The sequence below is a fragment of the Myiozetetes cayanensis genome, unplaced genomic scaffold (genome assembly GCF_022539395.1).
Source record: "Myiozetetes cayanensis isolate MyiCay16 unplaced genomic scaffold, myiCay2020 scf9, whole genome shotgun sequence".
Lineage (NCBI taxonomy): Eukaryota > Metazoa > Chordata > Aves > Passeriformes > Tyrannidae > Myiozetetes > Myiozetetes cayanensis.
In genome coordinates, this window is record NW_026088185.1 from 9,788,578 (window position 1) to 9,814,284 (window position 25,707).

The window sequence follows — 25,707 nt, forward strand, 5'->3', positions numbered from 1 at the left end:
CGCCGATTCCAGAACGTTCTGGAACGCTCATGCCCGCCGCGGGTCAGAGGTGAGCTGACCTCACTTCCGTGCGGAGTCCGGCCCCGGCCGCGGCGGGCGCGGTGCGGCGGGTCCGCAGTGGCACCGGGGCGCGGCCGCCGCCGGCACCAAGACGGGACCCCGGCGGCCGAAAACAAACGGCGGCGCTGAGGGCTCCCGGGGCCGGCGCGGGGGCAGGGCGGGCTCGCCGGGGGGCGGGGCGCGCGGCGCGCATGCGCAGGCCGTGACCTTCTTCACGTGTGTGCCGGCGGCAGCGCGGTCAGTGGAGCGGGCGGGCAGCGCCATGGTGAGTGAGGGGGAGGGCGAGGGGCAGCGCCGTGGTGAGTGACGGAGCGGGCACCTCCTGCCCCGCGGGGCGCGCCCGGCGCCGCGGGCACGGTCGCCCCGCAGGGTGCGGCGGCGCCCCTGCTCGTCCCCCCGGCGGGACCAGCTGCGGGGCCCCTGAGCGGCTGCTCCCGCAGCGCTGCGCTCGGGTGTGCTCGGTCGGTGCCGCGGGCGGCGCCGATCCCGGGAGGGAGGCAGGGAATAAGGAGGGAAGGGGAGGCGGCGGGCGGGCAGCACCGCAAGGTCACACGGAACGTGCGGCAGAAGCGGCCGCACCGTCAGACGCGGGGGGGCTCGCCGGGGGTCCGCAGGGGACTCCTTTGGCTGCCCAGGAACGCGATCTGAGGGTTCCAATACCGCCGCGGTGGCGGGAGCAGCCCGGGGACAGCGGCTGTGCGGGGAGGGCCGCGCAGGCCACGGCGTGATCCTGCAGAAATAGAAACGAGCCTTCTGTACTGCACTCCCGGGCACTCCTGCTGTTTGCTCTAGAACAGTTTGTATTGAGAATTTACACGGAGGAACAGCTGGGTAAAGGCTGCACTGCCTTCTTTCAGCGATATTGATTTTTAAGATAACAGTGACGTGAAGAATTGCAGCCTAGTGTAAAATATTCATGGTCGTAAGTCTGGCAGTTTTATTTCTGTGAAACAGTATCTCTGATCCTCTTTTTTAAGAGATGTCCTGTCTTCACAGAATGTAATCTGACACAGTAAGCAGCCTTTTTGCCTTTTCTCTTTATTGTCTTTCATCCCTGTGGCAGTCACATCGGTTGGAGGGATGTGCATCTTTCATGCGCTGTCTTTTGTTCGAGCTCTGCCTGTAACTGTTTTCTCTCACTTGTAAAGAGTGCGTGTGTTGGTGAGTGCCAGCAAAGGGCACACGGATGCCCGGCCCTTGTTTCTAGCTCTTTCGAGTGTGGGCTCGGGGTACCTGTCTAGCGGAGCAGGAGCTCCATGTGACTTGGCATGCTGCCATATCTTTCCTTATAAATCAAAGGAAGTTCCTTCTTCCTGACCCTTGCTCGTTGGGATAAATGCATGTGCTTGCATTTATCTAGCACGTGGGAATTCAACTGCTATTTCTGAAATGCAGACAAGGAGCAGTTGCAAAAAAAAACCACCAAAAACTCAAAACCAAATAAGAGAAAAAACCCCAATCAACACTCAACAAAAAAACTCACCCTGATTCTGCTTAAGCAGAGGCAGATACAGAAGCAGTTGAGCAGAAGGGGGTCTACCTTCCTATTGCCAGGGGCTTAAACCTAAACTTTCTTGTCAAGTCTTAGTCTATTTGTAGAAGTCGGTACAAGTAACTTGACGAGGCTCAGACTCTGGATTTTCACATATGAAAGGTTAAGTCTTGAAAGCACCTAAAAAAAAAACTGACAAGGGGGCAGATGGTTGGACTTCTGCTTCCTTACTGTAAGCCACTCTACAAATACAGATGCAACTGTCCCAAGGGGTCTCTAATAATCACTACATCTGGTTGTGAACTGAATAAATACAGTTCATGTAATCAATAATTATGCTCACAGCACTATAACAATGAAGGGTTCGGGGTTAAAAGCCCACGGAGCTTTCCAGCCAGAGGAGTCTGCTCCATCTGTGGGTGGTTCATTGCCCAGCTGGAGAACATCTTCCTACGGCTGAACTGTCAGGATTGCCCAGCATCTGCCTGTGCCTTTAGCAATTTCTGATGCAATCAGAGGTGGTGTTTGCTTGCTGCTGTTAAATAAATGCCTAGCGGTTTTCTCAAACTATTAATTTGTCCCGTAAGAGAAATCACTGTGTCTTGTTTTTTGGGGTTTTTTTAACTTTTTAATTGCAGTTATTTTCTAATGGTGCTCTTGTTACAATTATTTCCCCAGGCGGGAAAAGCATTTAGGAAGTTTCTTCCCCTCTTTGATCGTGTGCTGGTTGAACGGTGTGCGGCCGAGACAGTAACCAAAGGAGGAATCATGATACCAGAAAAATCCCAAGGGAAGGTGCTGCAAGCAACAGTAGTAGCAGTTGGATCTGGAGCCAGAGGAAAGGTAACTGTCCTGAAACATTCCATTTGGGTAGAATTAGTAATGGTGTGGTAGTAGCTGGAATATTGCCATAAGGTTATAGTGCAAATGTGGCCATAGTCACAAAAATGGATGACTGATGGCTGAAGTTGGAAGTACAGATTCAGAAAGGAGGTGGAAATTCTCCTGACTAGCTCTGATCTGGAATTCCAGCATTCCTTTCATTAGTTGTAAAATGGAGTGGGGTTTTTTGTGGTCCTTGAAGGACCAGCAGACTCCTTTGATATAATTACTACGTGCCCAAATTTCTGGGTAAAATCCCAGAATGTGATATCTTGTGCTGTACAAAATATCATTGTCCATAAGGGTTAGGCTTACTGGACTAAACAAAATCAGGAATCAAAAGAAGTAAGTGTCATATAACTTTGTTAATTTTGCACACTGATTATATATCCAGAAACCATAATAGAAAACAGCCTTCACAAAAATGCCAGTGGCTGTGGGGCTTCAGCAGCAGAAGGGCTTTTTCCGCACCAGGGCAGTGTTGAGTTAGCAGCAACACTGGACAACAGGTTAAATTTCAGCCTGGCCATGTTGACTTGGCCGTTCTTTACCATGAGCCCCTCCATACATACCCTGCTGGTTTGCGTCACTGTCTGATTTTTAAAGCTTCATGTTGTGAAATGGTGATAATATTTGACTAATGTATTAATGTTTAATTTATAATGCAAAAATTTAATTCAACGTTATGAGGTGTTTCTAAACAACTGATTTGGCAGCAACAGTGACAAGTTGATCAAAGTAACAAAGATGAGAAGGTGTGTTTTACTGGCACTTGGGGAAATTAGCCTTGGCTATGGGATATGGAAATGGACTTCCTCCCTTGATTTTACAAAGGGATTTCATGGTTCATTAAGTGAAGTCCTATTCAGTGTATATCAAATAAAGACCTCACAGCTGTACTTACAGTCCAAACTAGATGCAGAGTTGTTGTGATTTCCTGAAACGTTTTTTAATATGTTGATGGATCATTTTAGTTTGGAGGAATTCTACTACATTTGTCCATATTATGGAAAACTAAGGACTTTTTTTTCTCTCCTTCAGAATGGTGAGATTCAGCCAGTGAGTGTAAAAGTTGGTGAAAAGGTTTTGCTACCAGAATACGGTGGTACTAAGATTGTACTAGAAGATAAGGTAAGTTTCCCAACTTCGTGAGCACAGATCAGGCTGGTTCTCCAAATACCACACTGCCTGTGATAAACACTGGAGTTACTTCATAGTGTTAGCAGCGTTCCAAAAATGCAGGGGTTGGCATTCAAATGGGAGCAGGAGGATCCAGCCACTTTCTGGTACCTGTGGTATTTGTAACTTTGGCCCTTGCATAAAAGGAAACCTCTGATCTGACCTTTGCTGGGTGGACAAAATGGTTCCATATGTCAAGCAGATTAGAGGGAACCCAAAAAGGCTTTGGAATTACTGGGGTTATCCTTGTTTTTTGATAGGGAAAGCTTGCAGAATTGTCTTCTGACAGTTCTTGTGCTTCCTACTACTAAAAGTAGTAACTTGGTAGCTCTCCAGAGAGTATCTTATGAACAAAAAGAATCTTTTCCAGGCTAGGTCTACATGTTGACTGCTTGGTTAGCTCACTTGGCTTTTGTACTTCATGACTGTGATAACCCTGACCTCAGAACAAAACAGTATTTGCAAAACAGCAAAAAACTCAATATGTCAGATACTAATGTTTCTTTTCCTTGCAGGACTACTACTTGTTTAGAGATGGTGACATTCTTGGGAAGTACTTGGACTAAACCTGTTGCAGTATCAGTCATCCATTCCACTAAAATGCTGAAATTTTTCTTTCATCATGTAAATAATGTCCTTTATTTTATAATAAGCAGGCATTGAGTCTTTGAAATAACGTGTGATCTCACTGTAAGGATGGAACACAAATAAAAATATGTACAGTCAGAAATCACTTGCTCTTGCTTGAGTTCCATTGAACAGTGAAATTTGGATGACCACCAACCAGCCTTAATTATTCCAAACAACATCATTTTATATCCTTATCTCTGTACTGAGGTTGTAAAGGTCTTTACAATAAACTTATAAAACTCTTCTGCTTCTGTCTCAGTTTCTGCTGTTGCTCAGTGAAACTGAGTCTCAATTGTGTAATGAACGAATCTCTCTGAAACATTCAATTGTAATAATGTTATTTTCCCCGAATTTGTATGAAATGAGTGTAAAAGGGCTATCAGACAGATGCAGTCACACTGAGCCTTTCAATTATCTCCCTTGCACATTGAACTCCTCAGATAGCATGGGGGGGACATTCAACTTCCCTTGTTTGAACACCCTGAATCGCTGGAAGGTTAAAGCACACAAAGCACCCTGCCACAAACAGCCTGTCCCACAGGAGAAGGGAGGAGCTTGGTACTAGTCCTGTCTGTGCTAGAACTAAATCACCCAGTTCATTGATGAAGCAGATAAGAAGGGTTATTCTTGCTTATCTCTTAGTGTGTTTTGCTAATAGAAAATGACTTCCCCACCCCAGTTAATCAGGCAGAAATGGGGCTGATGCTGAGCTTCAGTGAAGTTTCTTTACTGATTACGATGCTGTTGCACCCAGATCTCCAGCATTCCTATAACTCTAAGACACCAGACTTCACAAACTGTATTTCCTTTATACTTAACACACTATTCTTAAATAGCAAGACATGTACTTAGGTAATGCTGAAGTAATCAGATTTGCATATTTCTAGCCACCCTATTTTACCTTGAAAAGGATTCAAGGTTGTTAATGCAAGAGTACACAGATCTGTACTTTACATGCTGTTCCTGGTGACACTTTTGAAGCTCTGCCTTAACATGCTCTTGGTGTAGTCTGAGAGAAATCAGTCAGTATGTGATTTGCTGCTGCTGAAACTACTGACTGTAGTTGAACTACTTTGCCCTTCCATTCAAGCTGATAAATCAACATTGCTAGATACATTATAACCCTTATTCTGGAGGCAACACCAAAGAACTGTAACAAAAAATATTTTTTAGGACTCCATTCAGCAGCTGCACTAGGGAGGGACTCCAGCTCTGACACGCAATCTATTTTGAACATTTGAATATGTTTGTAGTCTGAAGCACAACGTATTTTCTGCCAACAGCAAATTCCTCCATCAGCTGAATTTAAGCACAGAGGTGGGCTGGAGCCACATTTTTCCCTAGATGCCAGTGATCCCCCAGCTGTCCCACTAGGAGCTGCATTTGTCAGTCTTGGCTGCAGTGTCTTGTTCCCCACAGCCGTGGGGTGTGCTCCTAGTTGGCTGGGTACCCCTGCCTACTCCGGAGCTGAAGGCAAACCAGGCACCAGGCTGGTGGTTCCATTTGCACTGAACTCTGTACAGACAGAGAAGGTGCTAAATTAATAAAAATACACATTTCAGTATAAAACATGAAATCTGCCCTATTGGTGTTTTCCTTCAGTAGTTCCAGCACTGCACTTCAGAGCTGAAACTTGAGATAACCACAGGACAAGTACCTTGAAAGACAATTGGTTGTGTAATGAAACACAAACTCCCTGAGAAGCATTATCTCCCACTAGAGCCAGCGTGCCTTTATCTCCCACGATAAGGCAGGCACTCTGGTGCAGCTACATACCAAAGAGGGCAAGGTCTTTTAGATAGTTCCAAACTACTTAGGGAAACTAGACCCCCATCTCAACGAGAGAAAGATGCAATGAGAAAAAGAATTCACTCTCAACAGAGAAATGTTTACTCCTAACACTTCACCATTTCTTTCCACAATGTCTTTTAGAGACATGAATTAAGTCAGATCACTGAAGTCTCACCACGCAAGCCCGACTGCCCCCAGTTCTACCTCCAGCCCATGCTTTCAGCCCCAGCAGATTTTCAGCAGCTTGATATTGTGCTTATTTAGTAAAATATTTAGCATGGTTGTATCTACCAGCATTTATGTAACTGATTAAAACCAGAGGTCACACTTATACGGGAATAAGTACTTTACAGATGTGGGGGAAAAGTAGCATTCCTAAGCCTAATCAGATGGAGGACACGTTTGAACATCTGCTGGATGGACAGACAGGGAACGTTCTATTCTTGCACTGTGAGGCTATCACTGCAAGCAAGGACAAGGCAGCTGCTGCGTAGCCAAGGTGATCCCTCTGCTGTCACTGTCTTTTAGTCCATGACTGCATGCCAAATTCTATATCCCTCAGGTTCTATAGGAGAACAGAATCAATCACAAATTCTCTTCATTTGCTGTGTTGTTCCTGTAGGAATTTAGGCTTCTTTATTCCACTGTTTTCTAGATCATTTCAGAACTTCAGTTTTGGTATAAATGTTGCATGTTGCCCTACCTGCCTTTCTGGGGGGATACAGTCCTTTTCCACCTTTCTTCAGTCTGTCTGAATCATAAGGAAACAAGATGGATGCCACCTCCTTTTGTGACTTTCCTGTCTTAACATTTCAGAACAGTTTCCATGAGCAGCAGCTCTACTGTTTTCAGAAAGCTGTTATCATCCTGGTTATGTTATCCTGCCATGGTAAACCAAGGATGAAACATTTGCATGCCAGCAGAGAAGAAAGGAAGGCCGAGAGCCCAACAACACATGAATAGTTAGTAAGATTTCGGCCAACTACTCAATTTTTCATTCTTGAAGGCCATGAAGCAAGGAGGACCAGCTAAAAAAACCAACCTGAAATGGATGTTGACCAGATTTTGTTTCAAAGCAACTTGAAATACAATTAAATAATGAGCAGCTCCCAGGAATACAAGGTTAATTACCAAGAGGCAACACAAGATACCCTACAGACTTCAACATCTTAATAAACAGGGCAGATTTCTTTCCTTTTTTCTACAAACTCATGAGCTAGTTGCAGATTAAACTAACAGATACATATTTCTCTCTGAGAGGCATTTCTTCACAGTCAGATTTATGTCCATTTTAAAAACATAATGGCCATGAAATAAAAGTCAGGGACAAATGGAAATATCAAATCTCCAACTCTTCTGCACTTCAGATATCAGTTAAACCTTGAATATGGTGATAGGAAAAGGAAAAGAAAACAAATGAAAAATAACCCAAACAAGCTGCTGAATTTTTGAAGGACTTAAACAGCTAGAAGTGCTTTTATTTTGAGACTGGCTAATTATAATATCAATGTCATAAAAAATTAATGTCGGAATACAGCTGATCTCATGAGGTGAGAGGACATTTATATCTCTTCATTCCAATACACCAATTTCCCCGAACATTTTTAACCTTTTGATGGTTTCTTACACAAGCTGCGTTTCACCACACGACCCCGATAGCTAACTAAGATCTCTGGGGCAGCAGTGCCGACCAGCAGTAAAAAAGTAACTAATGCGAACTGAGCTCGGGTGCCTGAGTCAGGAGCCAGCCCCGTGTTACAGTGTAACGGGAGGGGAGCTGCTCTGCCCTCCGTCACCCCGGCACCCATTCCTCCTCACTCCCGCACTACCTGGCTTTCAGCTCTTCCCTGGCCTCCAGAACGCCGCAGGATCCCGCCCGTGGCATCGCCCAAGCAAAACCTGGGGTCGAAGTGCACTTCTCTTTCTGACGGGAAAGCCTAATTAGACATTTTCCCATGTTTTCAGTCTGGAAATCTTTCACAAACTTAACTGTCCATGGGTAGAAGGGAGAGGTTTTAACACGGGGAAGGACGTGTTATTTATTTAGAACAAATGAATTGAGTGTGTGGGGAACCACACCCAGCATTCATCCTGTAAGGTGGTGGAAGTAGGGGCAGCACCAGGTTCAATCCCTCTCCACTTTCCAGGACACAACACACACCTGCAACCACTTATTCACTGTTTGGATAAGGGAGGTATCTCATCTGTGCCTTGCTGCTTCACAGCCTCTCAGGCTGAAGCAATTCACCCTTCCTTCCTTACTCTACTATACTCCTTTCTGCCATCTATTCCCTAGAAACAGGGCAGCTTCCAAATGATCTTCTTCCCGCTAATCCTACAGAAATAACACGAGCCACTCTGGTCTTCCAAGACACTTACTTGCTTTGCTGTGGGATGGGCCGGATCAGCCAACTATGAGCTAACAGTGTCTTTTTTGTGTGTGTGTGTGTTTTCCTCCCAAACACAGTCAACATCCGACCTGGTAAACCTTGAAACCGAGGATAAGTGTTTCCCACGAGCACACCGAGCTCACACGTCTCTCAACCCTGCCTTGGGAGACCTAGAAAGGCTTCGAACCTACTTTGCAATTACTTTTCCCCAAATCACCTTTGAGGGAGGTGTTTTGTTTTTTTTTTTTTTTAAATTCACGCCGTCACGGTTTGTTTCACACAGAACTCCACGCACCGTGCGGAGCCGGGACAGGACTGACTGACTGACCTTGCGGGGGCGCCCGCACAGCCAGGGCTGCCGGGGGTGCTGACGAAAACAGGGTGAAATCCGCAGGGTGGGTTTGCTCAAAAAACTCCACAAACCCAACAGCTCGCTCGCCGCCGCCTGAGCCGTGCCCCTGCCGGCCGTGCGGGGTGTCCCTGCTGCCCCGGGGAAGGGGACCCTTGGCTGCCCACCCGGCTCTGCCCCACGGGGAGCGCATCACAGGGCACAGCCGGGGCCGAGCCCGCCCTCAGGGCCGCCCCTCAGGGCCGCCCCGCCCGCTCTCGCGAGAAGCCGCTCCCGCCCCACATCCGGGCCCCGCGGCGCATCCGGGCCGCGCTCGCCATGGTCATGGCGGAGGGCACGGCCGTGCTGCGGCGGAACCGCCCGGGCACCAAGGCGCAGGTGAGCCCCGGCACTGCCCCGCCGCTCCTCCGCACGGGCACGGGCAGCGCCGCCGCCGGGGCTGCGCGGCTCGCCGGGCCGGCGGGGCGGTGTCGCGGGCCGCGCCGGGCCTGGCGGGGCTGGGGCGGGCGGCGGCGGCCCCGCTGCGGGGATCGCGTTGTTGGTGCCGGCGGGGAGCGGAGCGGGCACGGCGCGGCTCCTCTCGGGGCGCGCTCGGCGCGGTGGGTGCGGGAGCGGGCGGGGGCCGCTGTCACTGTGACAGCCGGGCCTGCGGGCGGGGCGGTCCCGGCGCTGCCGGCACTGCCGGTGTTGGTGGCAAAACACGGAGCGCACGGCCCGGCAGGGAAATCACCCCCGTGTGCCCCTGGCTGCGCCGGAGCGGCCGCACCTGCCGGCCCATCCCACCGGGAAGGCATCCTGCCCTTACGTAACTGCGCTCCCGGTGTCACATCGCCTCTCTCCATCCAAACTGAATCCCTGTGTTCCCGGGGTCTCACGGTCCGCTGGAAAAGGCGCACCTCGCTTCAGAGATGCGATCTGTGAGGCCTCTTACTCTGCTTTCGTAAGGAGAGCTCACGGTCAGAACGGAGCAGGGTATGGCACAGGGTGTTTCCTCCTGTTCTTTGTCATGACACACCGAGGTAAAACTATTACACAACCTGGAGTTCCGTAGGTGTTTACTCTGTGAATGAGGTGGAATGCTGTGCGCCTTCTATAAATTTGGGGTATCCTGAGAAACACTAAGCTGGACGTGGACCTAGATTCTGTCAAATATTACAAAGTTCATGTAGGTTGAAGAGTTTTGTGTATAGTGATGATTATTTTTTTTATAGGCATGATTTCTTTTTCATTACACCAATATAGCTATTCAGTGTATAAATACAGTTAGTTAACAATATTTCAGCCGTGGATATTCTCTGTAGGTATTTGCTCCAGAGGTGACTTACTCTCTCAGGAACAGATTGCTGAGCTTTGCAGTTGGGATATTTTCAGTGAGTCACTGAACCTACTGGCATGGCCAGGGCACGCTGACCTGCAGCATCTCTGCATGGTATGAGGGAGCAGCTCTACATTTTACATCGGGAAAACGCAGAGTAAGAAAATGCCTGTGTGTGGGCTGGTCGTAGGTGCAGCAGATGGGAATTGCTGCAGAACACTGAAGTGCAGCTGGAGCTGAGGGGGAGCTTCAGGAGGGTTTTGTCACTAGCAGGGCTGATGACCATCCAGGTACTGACCTAGGGACCGTGGTGCCCGGTTAGGCTAACGTGGCGTTACAGCTCAGTTTGGAGAAGATGTTCTCAGTGCTGTGTCACTGCTGGGATTTTTAGTTTTATAACCGTTGTACAGCGCTGCTCTCTGCAGACCTCTTTTCTTCCCCATTCCTACCTGGCCTACCACGTGAAATGGGCACTCCATGCAATATTTAATGTTAGAAATCCAGGCTCAGTGGGTGTCACAGCAAGGTGTGGGGAAGGGATGATGTTCCCATGCTGAGTCACACAGAACTTTCATTTCAAGATGTTCTATTGCAGCGTGAGGAGCGTGAATCCCATCTCACCCTGTTCCTGCCAGGACTGTGTGCCAGGACCTGCTTCTGTTAAGATGGAGCTTCCTGGAATTGTAATAAACTCCATCTATTTTCCTGCGGGGTCAAGTTTGTTGCAGGCTGTGCATTTTTATTCCTCCCCCTCTAGGTTTGTTAAATTGCTTTAAACTTTTATTTTTTTAAACAGGATTTCTACAACTGGCCTGATGAATCCTTTGAAGAAATGGATAGTACATTAGCTGTTCAGCAGGTATTCTTACTTACATGAAATGTTGTTAATGAGGTCATCCTATTTATCTGCTTCGGATGTGGCTGCACAGCAGTGAATTTCACAAGCAGCAATTTATATTAAAAAAATGTTAGTAGAATGTTAGTAGTTAAAAAAGTGTTAGTAGAAATAACTAGAATTCCCATGTGTGGTTTAGACAGATCAGATGTAAGAAAATAGTGGGGGTTCCTGCAAGGTTGGTGTTTTTTTTGAGATAAATGTTGTAAAAAAGCTGTAAAATTTACCCATTCTTTTACCTTTTCTAATTGAAGAAAGGCTTTTTTTCAAATCTGGCCTTTTTTATGTGCATTTTCTTACCCTGCTCATCTACTCTTTAACTTTTTAGTCTGTCAGTCACTTCTTAAAGAGAAAAACTAAGTCCCTCAAAGATGTCATGCCCTAGATATGCTGCCTTACTATAATTACAAGATTTAGATTTCTTCCCCCTCCCTCTCCTAGTACATTCAACAAAACATAAGGGCAGACTGTTCCAACATTGATAAGATCCTTGAACCTCCTGAAGGCCAGGATGAAGGGGTATGGAAGTATGAACATTTAAGGTAAGAATCCATCTTTTGTCAGTGTTGTGTCTTGGTTCTGAGTTTTGTTCAGTGGTAGTGGTAGTGAGTCTATTTGAATGTGTCAGATCAAAAGTAACTTGATTTTTCTGCTGTTGAGTATGGGTATTATTTTCTGAGTTCCCTCTTCTTTCTAAAGATTTATAATGCATTCTGATCTAGTGCTTTTGATGTTTTTTAAGACAATGTTAAGTCACTTCAAAAGTTGTGTCAGTGTGTCTTGAATATGAAAATATAATCATGAATTTCCATAGCACCTTCTCATAGTGTCATCAGTTCTTCATCTCTGCTAACTGGGAATGTGATTTCCAGATGCTCCCAGTGCTTGTTCTGAAACCTGCAGGAAAACAGATTTTAGCTGGGAAAGCAGTGGTACCCACGTCCTAATTATTATGTTTCTCATAAGTGTATCTTCTGACTTTATCAAATACACTTTCAGGAATAAGAACAGTTCTAAGCTCCTCCTACATTTATGCACCTTGACTTTTTGCCTCCTGTTTTCTTTCTCTTTCCTCTGGTCTGGAATAGTTCAAATAGATACAGAGAATCCTCAAGGAAAGAAAAAGTGTCTTAACACACAATTGCAAAAGACACATTTTAAGAACTTCCCCTGTCCTTTCACATACACCAAAAAGCTTGGTAGATTCATAGAAGTAACTTGTCACTAAGTACTTATCAGTTTTGGAAAATTTATTCAGATTTTCTTGTAGGATGGAGGGGAAACTTCTCGTAAGTTAAAGAATGCACTTCCAGATACATTCCAGTGAAAAGAGCATTTCCAGGACTCCCACTTTGATAATGATCTGCAGTAGGACTTCAGCCACTTAAACTATTACAAGTACATCTTAGAAGGATGGACTCCCAGCTATATGAGTTTAAAACTTTCACTCTTAAGAAATAAATTTTATTGAAGTGCCCTTTTTTTTTAGTCTGTATTTGTGAAATAACACCTGCTTTCATAACAAAGCTGGTATCTTAAACACTCACTAAATTATTTATTAAGCTCAGCCTGCACTGTCAATTAAGAATTAAAATAAAATTTTTTAGCTGAATTAAAAAAACCCATCTACTGGTGTTAAGATCAGAATGTGCACCCTGTTTTTTATGAGATATTTCCACTGAATAAACAAATAGCTGATTTTGATGCTGCTGTGTTCACATTTTTTTTAGACAATTCTGCCTTGAGCTCAATGGATTAGCTGTCAAGCTTCAGGTAATTCTTTTCTTGAGACTTGTACATTGTATTGGGGGGAGGCTTTTTGTATCATGTGGATGCAGAGTTTGCAGAGCTTTCTTCTAAATTTAAACACACAGACCTAACCAGTGGTTCGAGGTAAGAGTTTTGCAGGGTTTTATTCTGGCAAATAAGCCTTTTTTGTGGGGGACAGGGCAAGGAACTGATTTGAAAAGATGAGCTCATTTTTGCTGCTGGGTGGTTTTCTTAACTGAACAATTGTTTTAACAGAGTGAATGTCACCCTGACACATGTACTCAGATGACAGCAACTGAACAATGGATTTTTCTTTGTGCAGCTCATAAGACTCCCAAAGAGGTATGGATGTATTTTGGAAAACTAAATCACTGAGCCCAGTGATGTAGGAGTTTTTTTCCCAGCTGGTATGTTCATGATAGCTGGCTCCCTATTAAAACCTTGTGCTTATGTGGGTTAGGAACATCACTTGAGCTGCTCCTCATTGCCATTCCGTAGCATTTTACGAAAGAACAGGATGAGGTAAGAAGGAACTACTTTTTAGCTCAGTATTTGTGACTTTGCACATTCCCCAGTTTTCTCTCATAACTTGTGCTGAGCCAGCCTGAAACTCCAGGGAAAAAGCTCTTTGCTTAATGGGCAGAGGAGAACATGCTGAGAACAGGTTGTCCTCTCGGGCTCTGGCCTTGATCCACAGTGTAGGCCTGACACTCAGGAAGGGACTGCACTTCTTCCCCCCTCCCTCCTTGAACCCCTGTCCCCACTCGCTCTATTGGCATGTCTGGCAGTCAGGGTGTTACTGAGCTGGACCCGAGAACTTGGGGCTGCTTTTGATCCGTGAGCATCTGAGAGCAGCACTCATCTGTTCTCCACGTCAGCACTACCTACCTAGTCATGGTCTCATGGAACCTCGACCTGCTGGCAGAAATGCACAGCTGAGAAGTCTTCCTGAAACTGGTGAACAGCACCACAGACACACGTTCTGCTCTCAGCCTGTCTCAGCCCATCTTTACTTTCTTCTTTCTCCTGTACTTGACTGCAGAGCCAGGGCTTGGCTCGTTATTCACGTAGTTACACTCAAGATTTTAGTTTTCTTTGCTAAGGGAAAAAGCACAGATAGATTTAGGTGCAGGTTTGGGTTGAGAGCCTGTAAAGAGTGAGTCTGGCAACTTGACTATGTGGGAAACAGATGAACTATGAGGTAACAATCATCTTTCAGTGCACTTCCAGCTTGTATTCTTATTATACACCTTTACTTACAGAGATGCATAAAATTCACTTACTCATGTGCATAATTACATTTCCATAGTAATTTTTTTTCCTTGAAATAATGTACGTGGGTTGTGAAACAGAGGAAAGAAATGGCTCACTTAAGGAGGAGATGTAGTTATCCTTCAGAAGCAACGTGAAACTTCTGGGGATAAAAATGACCAGTGAAGTTCAAAGCACCAGGAGACATAATTAAAATGATTCTTTTTAAACCAGTTCTAATACAAGAGCATGTGTTCATACTTGTGCTCACTCACTGTCTGTTTCTGTAGTGTCCTGCTATAGACTACACCAGGCACACGCTTGATGGAGCTGCATGTCTTCTGAATAGCAATAAATATTTCCCCAGCAGGTAAAAACACTTTTTCTTGGGAGGAGGGAGGGAGGAGGTGGCACCTGACACTGACAAAACACGTGGAAAGGCATAATGCATTTTTCATGGACTACTGCTGGAACTATCAGAAATCCTGCATCTGTCACAGGCTGGTAGGACTATTGCCACTTTTAAGCCAAGGAATGACTGCTTATTCAAACAGTTTGCCATTTACTGGACCTGACAAGATGCTTTTTAGATGGAAACTGTTTCACTAATACCTGTTGGTGTTACAGGGCTTCTATGGGAGTAGTGCCCACCCAAACAACAGGCTGGCCTTTAGAGAGATGCTGCAGCTCTCAGACTTTAAACAGTATGGCAGGAAAGCTTCCAGAGGCCACCAACAGTGAACTGTGGGACAGAGCAACCACACAAGACAGACTGAGGGTATTGAATGGGCAGCTCACATCATAGAACCCTCCCTAGAGAAGTCAAGATTACGCTGCTTTAGGAATCCAGTATTGACAAGGAGGTACAATTGGAAGTCATTTTTTTCTTTGCCCATCAATGCTGGAAACCAGAAATCCAGCCTTCACTGGAGTAACTGATGGTGATTAACTACATGCAGAGCTTTTTTTGTAGACAATCTGTAATTTGTAAATTGTAAAAATTTACAATTTGTAAATGTGGAGCTTTCACCAATATTTTTACTTTCCTTCCAAAAATAAGCAATTACAGACACAAATATCTTCAGCACTTAAGTCTAAACGTCATATGCAGCTATACAGTACAGTTTTAACAATCAGAACTCGTGTCATTGTGTATCTCACTCACTAGATGTGTTATGTAACCTTTCTCCTGGTGCTTACAGGGTTAGCATAAAGGAATCCTCTGTAGCCAAATTAGGATCAGTGTGCCGAAGGATTTACAGAATATTTTCACACGCTTATTTTCATCACCGGCAGATATTTGATGAATATGAAGTAAGTAGTTTCAAATTACATCATGAAAGCAGGGCATTTACTTGTATAAGACATCTTAGTCCTGCCAGAAGCTCTATATTCAACTGAAGGATTGATTATGGTAGATTCCAGTTTTACAATAACTGAAAAGCTGTTATACATTCACATAAAAATTCATTTATGTAATTAAAAAAACCTCATTATGGTTTCCCTTCATTTTCACATAAAAGATCAAAATTTGAGTTTTTGTACAAAGAACTCAAACTCATCTTGTGTTCAAGATTCTAAATGTATTCAAGCACTTGATGTAGTTAGTACTGCTAGTATGTGTATATATATAATATATGTGTTTCCTGTACAAGGTAAGGAATTTTAATTGTAAAACTAAAGAAATTGAGTGACTGGTGGCAGCTTGTGCACATCCAGTAGCCTCTTTTTGTTTGTTTTTGTTATGGGAAACTAGAAGTTAGATAAAAAGGAAGTACAAAGTATAGCTGGATATAAAAGGAAACCTTTGCCAAATCCCTCCTAAAGTTGCTGGAACAGCTGTGGAATGGTTGTGCCCTGTTCTGTTTGCAATAGTACATGTAGGAGGAATTGCAGACATTTGACATTTAAATATATTCTTGTCTGAGTGCTGTTAAATTGAGATGTGACTTAAACTTCAGTAGGTTTTTCATTAATTGCATTAACTAAGCAAACAGTAAAGATACAAAAGAAGCAGTTAAAAATTTACTATTTAAGTACGACTGTTTCTTTGTAAGACTTGTAAATCTAATGCAACAATGATATAGAAGCAGGGTTTTTTTATGTTCCTTCCTAATTGTTTAAAATAATCCTTCTGTACATACTGTTCTTTCCCCTTTTTTCGTCTCCAGAATGAAACTTTCTTGTGTCACCGGTTCACTAAGTTTGTGATGAAGTATAATCTGATGTCCAAGGATAACCTGATTGTACCGATTTTGGAAGAAGAAGTGCAAAATTCAGTGTCAGGGGAAAGTGAGGCATGATGGGACCAGCAGTACAGAAGCCTGTACTGAGTAAAAACAAAACATTAATGATGTACTGTATATATCATTTTAGACACTTCAATCACGTATCCTCATAGCTTTGTTTAGTACACTTTTTGTATGCTGTGTGCATTGCCTTTTAATATGGGAAATACTTTTAAGTTATTCATGAGCTGTATATTCATCAATGTGGCACTCATGGTTTTTAAATAAAAGTAGTAGTATCTGTTTATAATGCCTGTTAATAAAAGAATTTACAGTTCTCTAAAACTGCTGCTAAACAATCATTGAATCACAATCCTAAAGATGTGTCTGATTGGGTGGGGAAAAAAGTGAGATGAAGATTTCACACCAAGCCATTTTGTAATGCAGTACCTATATTAAGTCTTCGTTCAAAGATTATCACCTTAAATATATAATTCTGCAAGAGTCTCCTTGCAATGTAGCTTACTCCTAATTTACCTTTTATTTTTTTAAGATGGCTTTGAAGATTTACTTCTGGATGTGCACATTGCTGTATGTGTATATCCAAATGCTAATAGGATCTATAGTATAACCCAAAGGACAATGTCACTATGCTATTGAACATATATATTCTTGATATGTACCTAACACACTTTCTGGACTTGTTTTTTTGTTAACAGGGGAGGTTTGTGTACAGCAGGGGACAGGAGCTGTCCTGTTAAGGCAGACCTGACTTCTCTAGTACACAACCTCTCTAGAGAATACCTGTGCATATTGATGGCAACTGCTTACAGATTATACCTCAGCTATTCATGTTACACTACATAACACTAGCATGGGTCTTTGCTTGTATTCCTAGAAAAAACATTAAGTACCTGAAATAATGAATGCTATTCTTGGGAAGAGTTAATCATGTTTTCAACATACATTTGTTTCTCTTCATTCACCTGAATTATATTGACAAAGATTGGGATTCATGCTTCTGTTCCCTCTCAGATGTTTATTTAAAGCTGTGTTTGCAGATTTGCAATAACTGACAATTTCCATGAGTGCTGCTTAATTGTGTTATGTCTAGAATGATAGAACTAAATGTTTTAGAGATGCATATAACAGAAATACTGCTAAGTGTACATGAATGCAGGGTCTAAAAGCAGTAGCAGTGTTCTTATATTAAATGAATTTTGCATAGCTGTTTAAGAAGTTAGCTGGTTGTTTCTCTTTGAGGTTGTCAGGAGCCCTCTTTATTTCTTTCAGCAGGTCAGAATGGGCTAGCTCAGCTGGTTTCAATAACTTACACTTTGCTTTCTACGTTATATTTACATGGAAAGAAGGGAGTCCACCTATTTTTATTGTCTTTTTTTCATAATATACTAAACATGCCTTAAATTCTATGTTTCTTTATATGAATCAAGCACACCTCAAGCAACTGTATCACCTGGATGTAAAGGGAATTTAAACAATGAGAAAATAGAGAGACTAAGCTTAAGTACTTCAACAGCTGTATCCTTCAGCAGCTCTTTTGTCTCATGTTTATCATTGTAATTGCAGGGTAATTGCATGAGATGTTGTCTGAGTGAAAGTAGCTTTAGTTGCTGTCTATACACTTAGCTGGAACTTGCCTTGTATAGACTGGGTTAACCTGATTTTGATAGATACCTTGAAGTTTGTACTGCAGGTAGGAGAACTGCATTCTGGAGGTAGTAAAATGTATTTAGCTTTGTTACAGTCTGCTCCAGGGCCATCCATGGTGCGGTTCCTCTGTCCAGTCACTCTGCATGTGTACGGTGGCCACAGTGACTGAGACTGGCAAAAACACGTAACTGGTGTTGCTAATTACATTTCCTCTACAAAACTGAAGAAGATGATGTGGTGCTCAGGACTGCATTAGAATTTTAAACCTCTTCCTCTTACGCTTTAAGGGTTTCACTTCAAAATAAAACTCGGGAAGTTTTAATCCTGTTTATTCTCATTCAGATTTGCACTGTAAAGCTGACTTGCTATACTAAGCTGATTTTATATATAAGGCCTAAGTGAGACACTGCTTGTATTTTCCCTTGCTATTGTTTACATGAGTACTGTGTACACACATGTGCCTGGATGGTACCATAAAACTTCAGTTAGCCTAAGCAAACCATTGATTTGTCTAATAAATATTAACACATTTAATTTACACTCTACATAATAGGGAAACTGAGACTGTCTTTGAATTATATTGTAAAGAAAAGGATGAAATTAAACTGTTTCTTTATCCATACTACTATATTTTGGCAAGTTATTCTCACTTTTCACGTCGTCCAGGAATGCAGCAGCTGTGTGTTTCCAAGAGACCCTTCAGTGCTCCCCTCTGCTACAAGGTGTGCTGAAGTCAAGTTGTACATCTTCTTTCCAGAGCAGAGAAATGCAATACTCATTAGCAATTTGGAAGTCAGACCTCAGATTTATACACCACTCAAATCAGCAAACGGTGGTTGTACAGTAAAACTGTCAGATCTAGAAGAGGGGCTTCCAGGTACAAAGTAAGCACATTATGACAGCGAGTCACAAATGCGAAAGCAAGTGTAAGCAAAAACTAACTTCCAAGTTACTTTTTCCTTCATTGCTGAGGTTTTTCCTGACTTTTGGCTTAGCAGATCTTGCAACACGTCAGCCATGGTGGTTTTGCTACTTGCCTTTTAAGATTTTAATTCTCTCACATGTTGTCAAAGTTCATCTGCTTAAACAAGAACAGATCATCAGATCAGAACAGGTCACAGACCAGTTCCTCTAAACCACTTTGCCTCTTCATTTCAAGTTGTGCTTACCTCAAGCCAGGGATGTTCACTTCTTTAATTCATAACACTTGTCCAAATTCTGATACAGGAATTTGGCTTTGAAAAGTGAAAATCTTAACTTACGTGATCCTCTAAATTAATCCATTGAGAATTGCCAAGACAGCAGCCTGCATTTTTTGTCATCAAAAGCATAATAGACTAATAACAAGGAAAGCCTAATCAGCTTTTAATAGATGGCTCTAAGTCTCTCAGGCTTTGCCTTGTGAGCTGTCTGGATGTACAGATAAGACTGCAAGAAAGTAATTCTAGCTTGAGGCGAGGTCTACATTGATCTAACCCATTTAATATCAGTAGTGTGAGACAAACATAATAAACCAACTGATTTGGTAAGGGCTTTAATGGTGAGAACCCTCCTATCTGAACTATAGAAAAGATCTTACCCTTTACAAAAATAGTACTTTACAGATGAGAAACACAGAAGTTAAGCAACAGTTTATTGCAGTTAACCAGGTATGTAAATAAACTGTTCTGACAATTATGAGCAGGGTACAAAATATTTAACATTGGACAGTTTCTTCCTGTTTGTAAACACTAGAGAACTATTTCCTCTCCAAACAATTTAAGCATCAGAAAGTATAAACATTCCTTTGCAGAAGTTCACGAGCAGTATTGGCTGCCTTCTGTCTCTGTTCTGATAGTTGCAGAGCATTTGTCTTGTCACATACACATAAAGAACTTTCTTATTACAGTTCAGACACACAGGCTGCTCCTGACTGAAGCCTTGTTATTGACTAAAAATGTACTTACTTTTTCTGTCAGAGAACGCATCCATGCTTTAATTTGCAATTCTCACAATAAAAAGTAAGTTAGTGCACTCTGGTAAAATGGAAGCTGAGCAGTGTGTGAGCATATACACTCACAACAGCATACAAAAAGTTTTGCCACACTCAGCTCCGTGACACCAGTGATGAAGCCCCCGATGCTCACAGTAATCTAAAGAACAGGAGAGCTGTGCACTCAGACCAGTTTTGACAGTCTGCAACAGCTTCTGGTTCAGTGGCTTTCAGAGAGAATAATGCTTTTCCTTTCAGGAGTTTTTTGGTCACCTTTTAAATCCAGGTAGCTTCACACACAACATCCTGGAGCAGGGAATTCTACACTCAGCTGAACAGATACCACGGTTTGTTTCAAACTGTCTACTTACCACTGCCATGGTTGCCCTGAGTTCTTGCACCAAAAAAAGAATGCTGAGGAATCATTCCTTTGCTACCCTCTCTGTGCCACTCACTTTCCACATCTCTATCTCGGCTCCTGTCAGGTTGGCTTTTTTCCCTCCCATATGAAGAATTGTATTTTGTTTATTTTCTTCCATACAGAGCCTAAAGGTAGCCCTGTGAAGTGACAGACAACAAAGAGCTGGGAAAACAAGATTAATGTTTCTACAGCAGGGGCAACTTTCAAACTGTGAAAAAAATGACATTAAAAACCCCCAGCTGATCCTTAAAAGAAATTGCTGAGTGTGTTCAGAGGAAACCATTTCACATATTTATACTGAATTAAAAAGACAAGAAAGAAATTCAGAGGTTTGCAGCACTGTCAACACCTGTGAGATTGACAAGCAAGAACTAAAGCACAGTTAAAACTGGGGACTACTAGAAAGGAATATGACTTCATTTTAAGACAAGCCTTGCTAAAAGTGATGATATTCTAGAATGTACCTGTGGACATCCATGTGGTACCCTACTACCAAAACAGAATTTCCTTTGTGTACATCCCATTACTGCTAAAGGGAAAAAACTCTTAAAATGATACTCTTTTATTTGAATTTTCTGCACTCTCAACAGCTAAGATCTCAGTTAAAAGTTAAATGATTCTTTTTATCCAAGTAACGTATTCCAGAAAGAGTAACTGCATTTAATTTACTACTTTATACTTTGTAACTTAAATAGTTTTAGATCAGTGTTGATTAAGGATTCATTACTGTTAAGCACCATAAGCAAGAATACTGCTTAGTAAAAGGTAATTTCTTTATGTACTTCAAAAGCTCTGACTTGAAATATTCAGAATTGCTGAAGTTTTTGACCAATTCTTGCTCATTTTATAGGTTTGACTTGTATGGAGAATGACCAGTAGTTAAAATTACAAGCACACCAAAGTTTTGGATAACTCATAAAAATATTTTCATGAGGAGAGCAGCATATTCCAAGTTGCAAAAGCCCAGCTGTTACTCCATTTTTCAAATGCTTGAGTTACCTGGCTGTCTGCCAGAGACAGAAGTAACATGTATGTCTGTAATTTGTCCCCCCTGTGCAGCACAGAGATCCTCGCTAACTGTGACACGACTGCTGTTCCCAGAGCAGAGCAAGAGAGAGCAGCACTTGGGTCAGGCTCTGCACGGAACACCCAGCCCAGCACCCTCCCTGTCAGCAGTGGGATCTCCCCCCACACCGACAGGCAATGAATGCAAGGTGCCTGCCCCACATCTCTGAGCTCGAGATGCTGGCAAAGCTGGGAGAGAAGCCTTGGCAAGAAGGGATTTCTGACCATGCCTCCTCTTACAGGCACTCCTGTGCTCCCATTGCTCCCCATTGCATGCAATGGGAAAATCAAGCTGAAGGAATGTCTCCAGCTCCAGGGCTGGGGATTTTTTGGGGAAAAAAAACCCCAAACAAAACAACCCAAACCTGCTATGAACAATTGTTAAGAGTTCCTCTTCCAAAATGAAAAACAGCAAGCCTACCTACAAGAATTTCACAAGCAAATTGGGAAGCAGCTCCAAAGCAATAATATTTCAAGCTCCTGCTATGCTAGTTATGCGTGGGTTTCCCCCCCTGCACACTCTACAAAAACAAATTGAAATAGCAGCAAGTGCAACTTTTTTCCTTCACGAGTTAATTTTTGCTTATCAAAATAGGCAGCTTCTGCCCATGTTATTTGTGCACAGCTCCAAGATTGCAGGTACACTTCCACTATCCTGGTCATCTCCTGGGGTACTCATTTGGCATTAATTGTTGGTGTTCCTGCCACTGCATTGGTTTGCCCACTGTGTTTAGTGCCAGCACCTACCACTGTGGACAGGCAGACTCCCACAGCAGCTGGGGGGGGACAGAGGGGTGCAGGTAAACCTGTTCATGACATTTCTCTCCACGTTTGCAGCACAACATGCACAGAGAGGTATCAGAACCCCTGGGTGATGTGTGTGCTGTACTGCAAACATTGAGAGCATGGTTGTGAATGCAATTGCTCAGTTCTGTTCTGACTTCTCATTCTGACCAAATCATTTTGCACTAGGTTAAATATGAAGAGCAGTTTTAGTTTTTGGCTTCTAAAACTAAATGAAAAATGCAATTTTTTCCTGGAGACATTTTTATTCAGCTTCTCCTCTGTAAAGTGTAGTTTCCAGACAGCAGCATAAAAATAATTCCTGTTTGTGCCCCTCCCAGCACAGCCCTGCCAGCATTACCCTCACTTAGCACAAGCGGCTCCTCTCTATGGTGAGGATGTCTGGTGTTTGATGCAGTTGAATACACTTTATCCAGTGTGAGATACATTCAGCTGGGGCATCTTTTATATCCAGATCAGCATGTTTGTATATACTGCATGATCTAATATTGCCCATTAAGTTTAGCCCATGTCCTCCTCCTGTGTTAGCAGCTCCACCGGGCACGCTGATGTCAGTGCAGCTTCTGAGCTTCTCAAACTATGTGCTCACAGACTGCAAGTTATCTTCCAGGGGATGAGTGGTTCTTAATTTCCACTCATGACTAAGTTACAACTATATCATTGCTCAAGTTCTAAGCTCCAACAGCACGTGGCTTACACCTACAAGGAACTCTGATACAACCTGCAGAGGTGAAGCTATCATAGGAGGAAGTGTCTGCCTACAGCACCCCGAGTTTCTCTGTCCACATCAAGTCTGAATGTAGCTTAAATTACTAACACTCTAGGCTAAGACTTGACATTTCTCTAAGCTTTAGAACTTATGCAAGGCAAATAAAGTGAAAATTACATTAAAACTTAACAGTCAGTCAGTTCATCTTTCCCCACCAATATTTACAACACCCTTAAAAAACAAACAACACCCAAAAACGTTCCTCCAGTTTATGGAAAATACTAAACATCCTCATTCCTTTCTCCTTACACAATCCAAACTGTCACTCCTGCAGCTTTTGCTTCCTTGCTTGTCAAAAGCATTAACAAGTTAAAAGAACACCCAGTCACACAGTTATACTATTAAAGAGAGACAGAAAAGCAAATGCTTTTGTAGTAGTATTACTACAGTAGGATTAACAACAAAAACTGACAAAAATACAAAATGAGTCTGGACGAAGCCATAGGATTATACCAATGCATTTAAAGTAGTATAATTTTTTTTTAAAAAAATCCATTTGTGATTTATGTACATGTCCATCTTATGCAGTTTCTGACTTTATCACATACATGTGACCTGAGTGACTCCATCTTCCTGGTCATACTGTCCATCATCCAGTTCCCTTAATACTCCATCACTGCTACTGAATCCTGGAAAGCCTCCATACTGGGAGGATCCCTCCTTGATCCAACATTGTTTTGAAGGAGATAGGTGAAACTCGTCAGGTGGTTGTCCAGTTTCTAGAGGGCAAGAAGTAGCTGTGTCTAATCCAACACTTCTGCTAGACACTCTGCCTTTGTCCTCCCCAGTAACTTGTCTTAAGAATTTCCTCTGGAATACAAGAGATGTTGAAATGTTAGCTTATTTAGGGGGAAAAAAACCCCTAGCCAAATACTTTGCAATGAGTCATGCATGGATTTAATGTGAGCTGCATTTTAACACAAGGCAGATTTAACACTTTCATTTAAACTAACTCCTTCAGACAAAAAACCTCCAACAGATACATTTTTGGTCTCTAAAAATAAACTTCAAGAGAGGAAAAATAAAAGATACATAGTTTAGATTCAAGAAAGCACAACTGAATGCTAAGAAAAAAATACTTCAACACTGCTCAACTCTCATAAGAGCTCCACCACCATCCACTCTTCTCTCATTCATTCACAGACCCACAAGCCACCACATACAGTCTCTGGCTACTGCCCCCCTCAGCAAGCCATTCTGGTTAGTCAGTGGATGTTGATCACATTCCTCAACACAGCTCTCTCTGGGAGATTCAGCATCAGTGCAGTGTTTCATAAAGGTGAGAATTAAACTCCATCAATACTGAACTCTGTAAAAAGAGGGTGGCCTGACCACTTCTTAGGACTGAAGATTCCCCACTGATCCATCTCATGGTGCAGCTGAGAAACTTCCCCATCTTCCCAGTTCTGCCCATAAACATCTCCAAAGGCCTCCTCAGATAACGGCACATTCCTTGTGAATTGCATTCAATTCCCACAGTGCATCTATGCAGATAGGAGTCAGTGGCTGTTCTGTACAGCCATTCGAAATGGGATCTACAGAGTCCTTGCACAGGAAGAACTTGGTATAAATACAGTCATTAGTACTGGGATTGTCTGATCTTTCTCGTTGAATGATGCACATTGTTGAATGACGATGGTTGCACACGTCAAAAAAGAAAGTAAGAGATGGTGATTTCTGCAAATAAGAGACTGACCAGACTATGCCAAGGGTCCTCTGAGGCATCACAAATAAATAAAAGGTTTATTTCACTGCAGCATCAAGAGCTACCCGAGTTACTCAGGTCTATGATGATGTAGCACCTCCAGAGACAGTGTCAGTGCCCTGAGCCACAAGAGAGGAACACGGTCAGGAAGGCAGCAGTGCTAAGGTAAGCACAGGAGATGCTTGCCAGGGACACAGCCCTGCCACAAAGGAATCCTGCCCCAGCACAGAGCTGCATTTCAGTGCATGAAGGACACAAGCACTTTAAAAACAAAACCAGGCCACAAGTGCTTTTACCACGCTTAGGCAAGTTTGTGCCTCTCTTCTACACATTTGGGTTTTTTCTCAAACCCTTTTGAAACAGCAAAAACAATGGACCATGAGGCTAAAGGAAATGCGTGTAGGGAAGCTGTTACAGGAGACATTGGGAAATCAGGCTAAGGGGAAACAGTGTTGCCTCAGGAGAAACAAAAGGAAATAAGTTTTGCCTGGATGGCACAGCAAGAGGATGGAAAAGTCCGCCTAAGGGAAATAAATGAAGAAATAAGAAAAACAAGCAGAAACCCCTCAAGCACTGCATGGTTCAATCTTGCATCTCCTCTTCTGAATTATTTTCTCTGAACAGCAAGTGATATGTGATAAACAGAGTCTACTGAGACACCACAGCCCTTGTAACCCAAGAGGCTTTTGAACCATTATGTAAATCATAACCCAGGCTGTAATGCCCTACCCCAGGAATATACAAGAAGGCAGAGATGAGCTGCAAGGACACAAAACATACCATCCTCAGAAAAGAGACCCTGTCAGGTGAAGAAACCAGGTAATATCAGGGTTCCCCTCAATTCTTACTGAAGCAAAACCTCCTTCAGAAATAACAATGCTAACTACAACCCAACAATTAACAAATATAACCCTGAGCACACAAAGCACTACGAGCTGTGCTGCCACTCTCCAGAATGCAAGTCCAACAGCTGTACCTGTGGGGCAAAGCTGCTGCCACGGCCAGACCCTGCTGCACTGGGGAGAACTGCAAAGTGACGTGACCAGGGCATTGGGGGATAGTTGTGTT

At 43.2% G+C, this 25,707-nt stretch overlaps 2 protein-coding genes across 5 annotated transcripts in view; one reads left to right on the top strand and one right to left on the bottom strand.

The window, feature by feature from the left end:
* Positions 1-88: 88 nt before the first annotated feature.
* LOC126652536 (MOB-like protein phocein) lies at positions 89-18,525 on the top strand. 3 transcript variants are annotated; one of them, XM_050339340.1, is made up of 9 exons: positions 89-325; positions 2,231-2,395; positions 10,885-10,947; positions 11,425-11,525; positions 12,714-12,756; positions 13,009-13,095; positions 14,295-14,374; positions 15,207-15,318; positions 16,176-18,525. In XM_050339340.1, exons 1-9 carry the CDS (start codon positions 323-325, stop codon positions 16,305-16,307), a joined length of 786 nt encoding a protein of 261 aa, XP_050195297.1. In that variant the 5' UTR covers positions 89-322; the 3' UTR covers positions 16,308-18,525. The 3 variants fall into 3 exon arrangements, with proteins under 3 accessions (XP_050195297.1, XP_050195296.1, XP_050195294.1); XM_050339337.1 differs by lacking the exons at positions 89-325; positions 2,231-2,395 and adding an exon at positions 9,006-9,151; XM_050339339.1 differs by lacking the exons at positions 10,885-10,947; positions 11,425-11,525; positions 12,714-12,756; ... (2 more) ...; positions 15,207-15,318; positions 16,176-18,525 and adding exons at positions 3,476-3,565; positions 4,129-4,485.
* Positions 18,526-19,519: 994 nt separating this feature from the next.
* RFTN2 (raftlin family member 2) overlaps positions 19,520-25,707 on the bottom strand; it is a 32,015-nt gene continuing 25,827 nt past the window's right edge. For both annotated transcript variants that reach the window (XM_050339335.1, XM_050339336.1), the window contains exon 10: positions 19,520-23,744. In XM_050339335.1, coding sequence (XP_050195292.1) covers positions 23,475-23,744 — 270 coding nt within the window. In that variant the 3' untranslated portion in view covers positions 19,520-23,474. The remainder of the gene's footprint in view (positions 23,745-25,707) is intronic.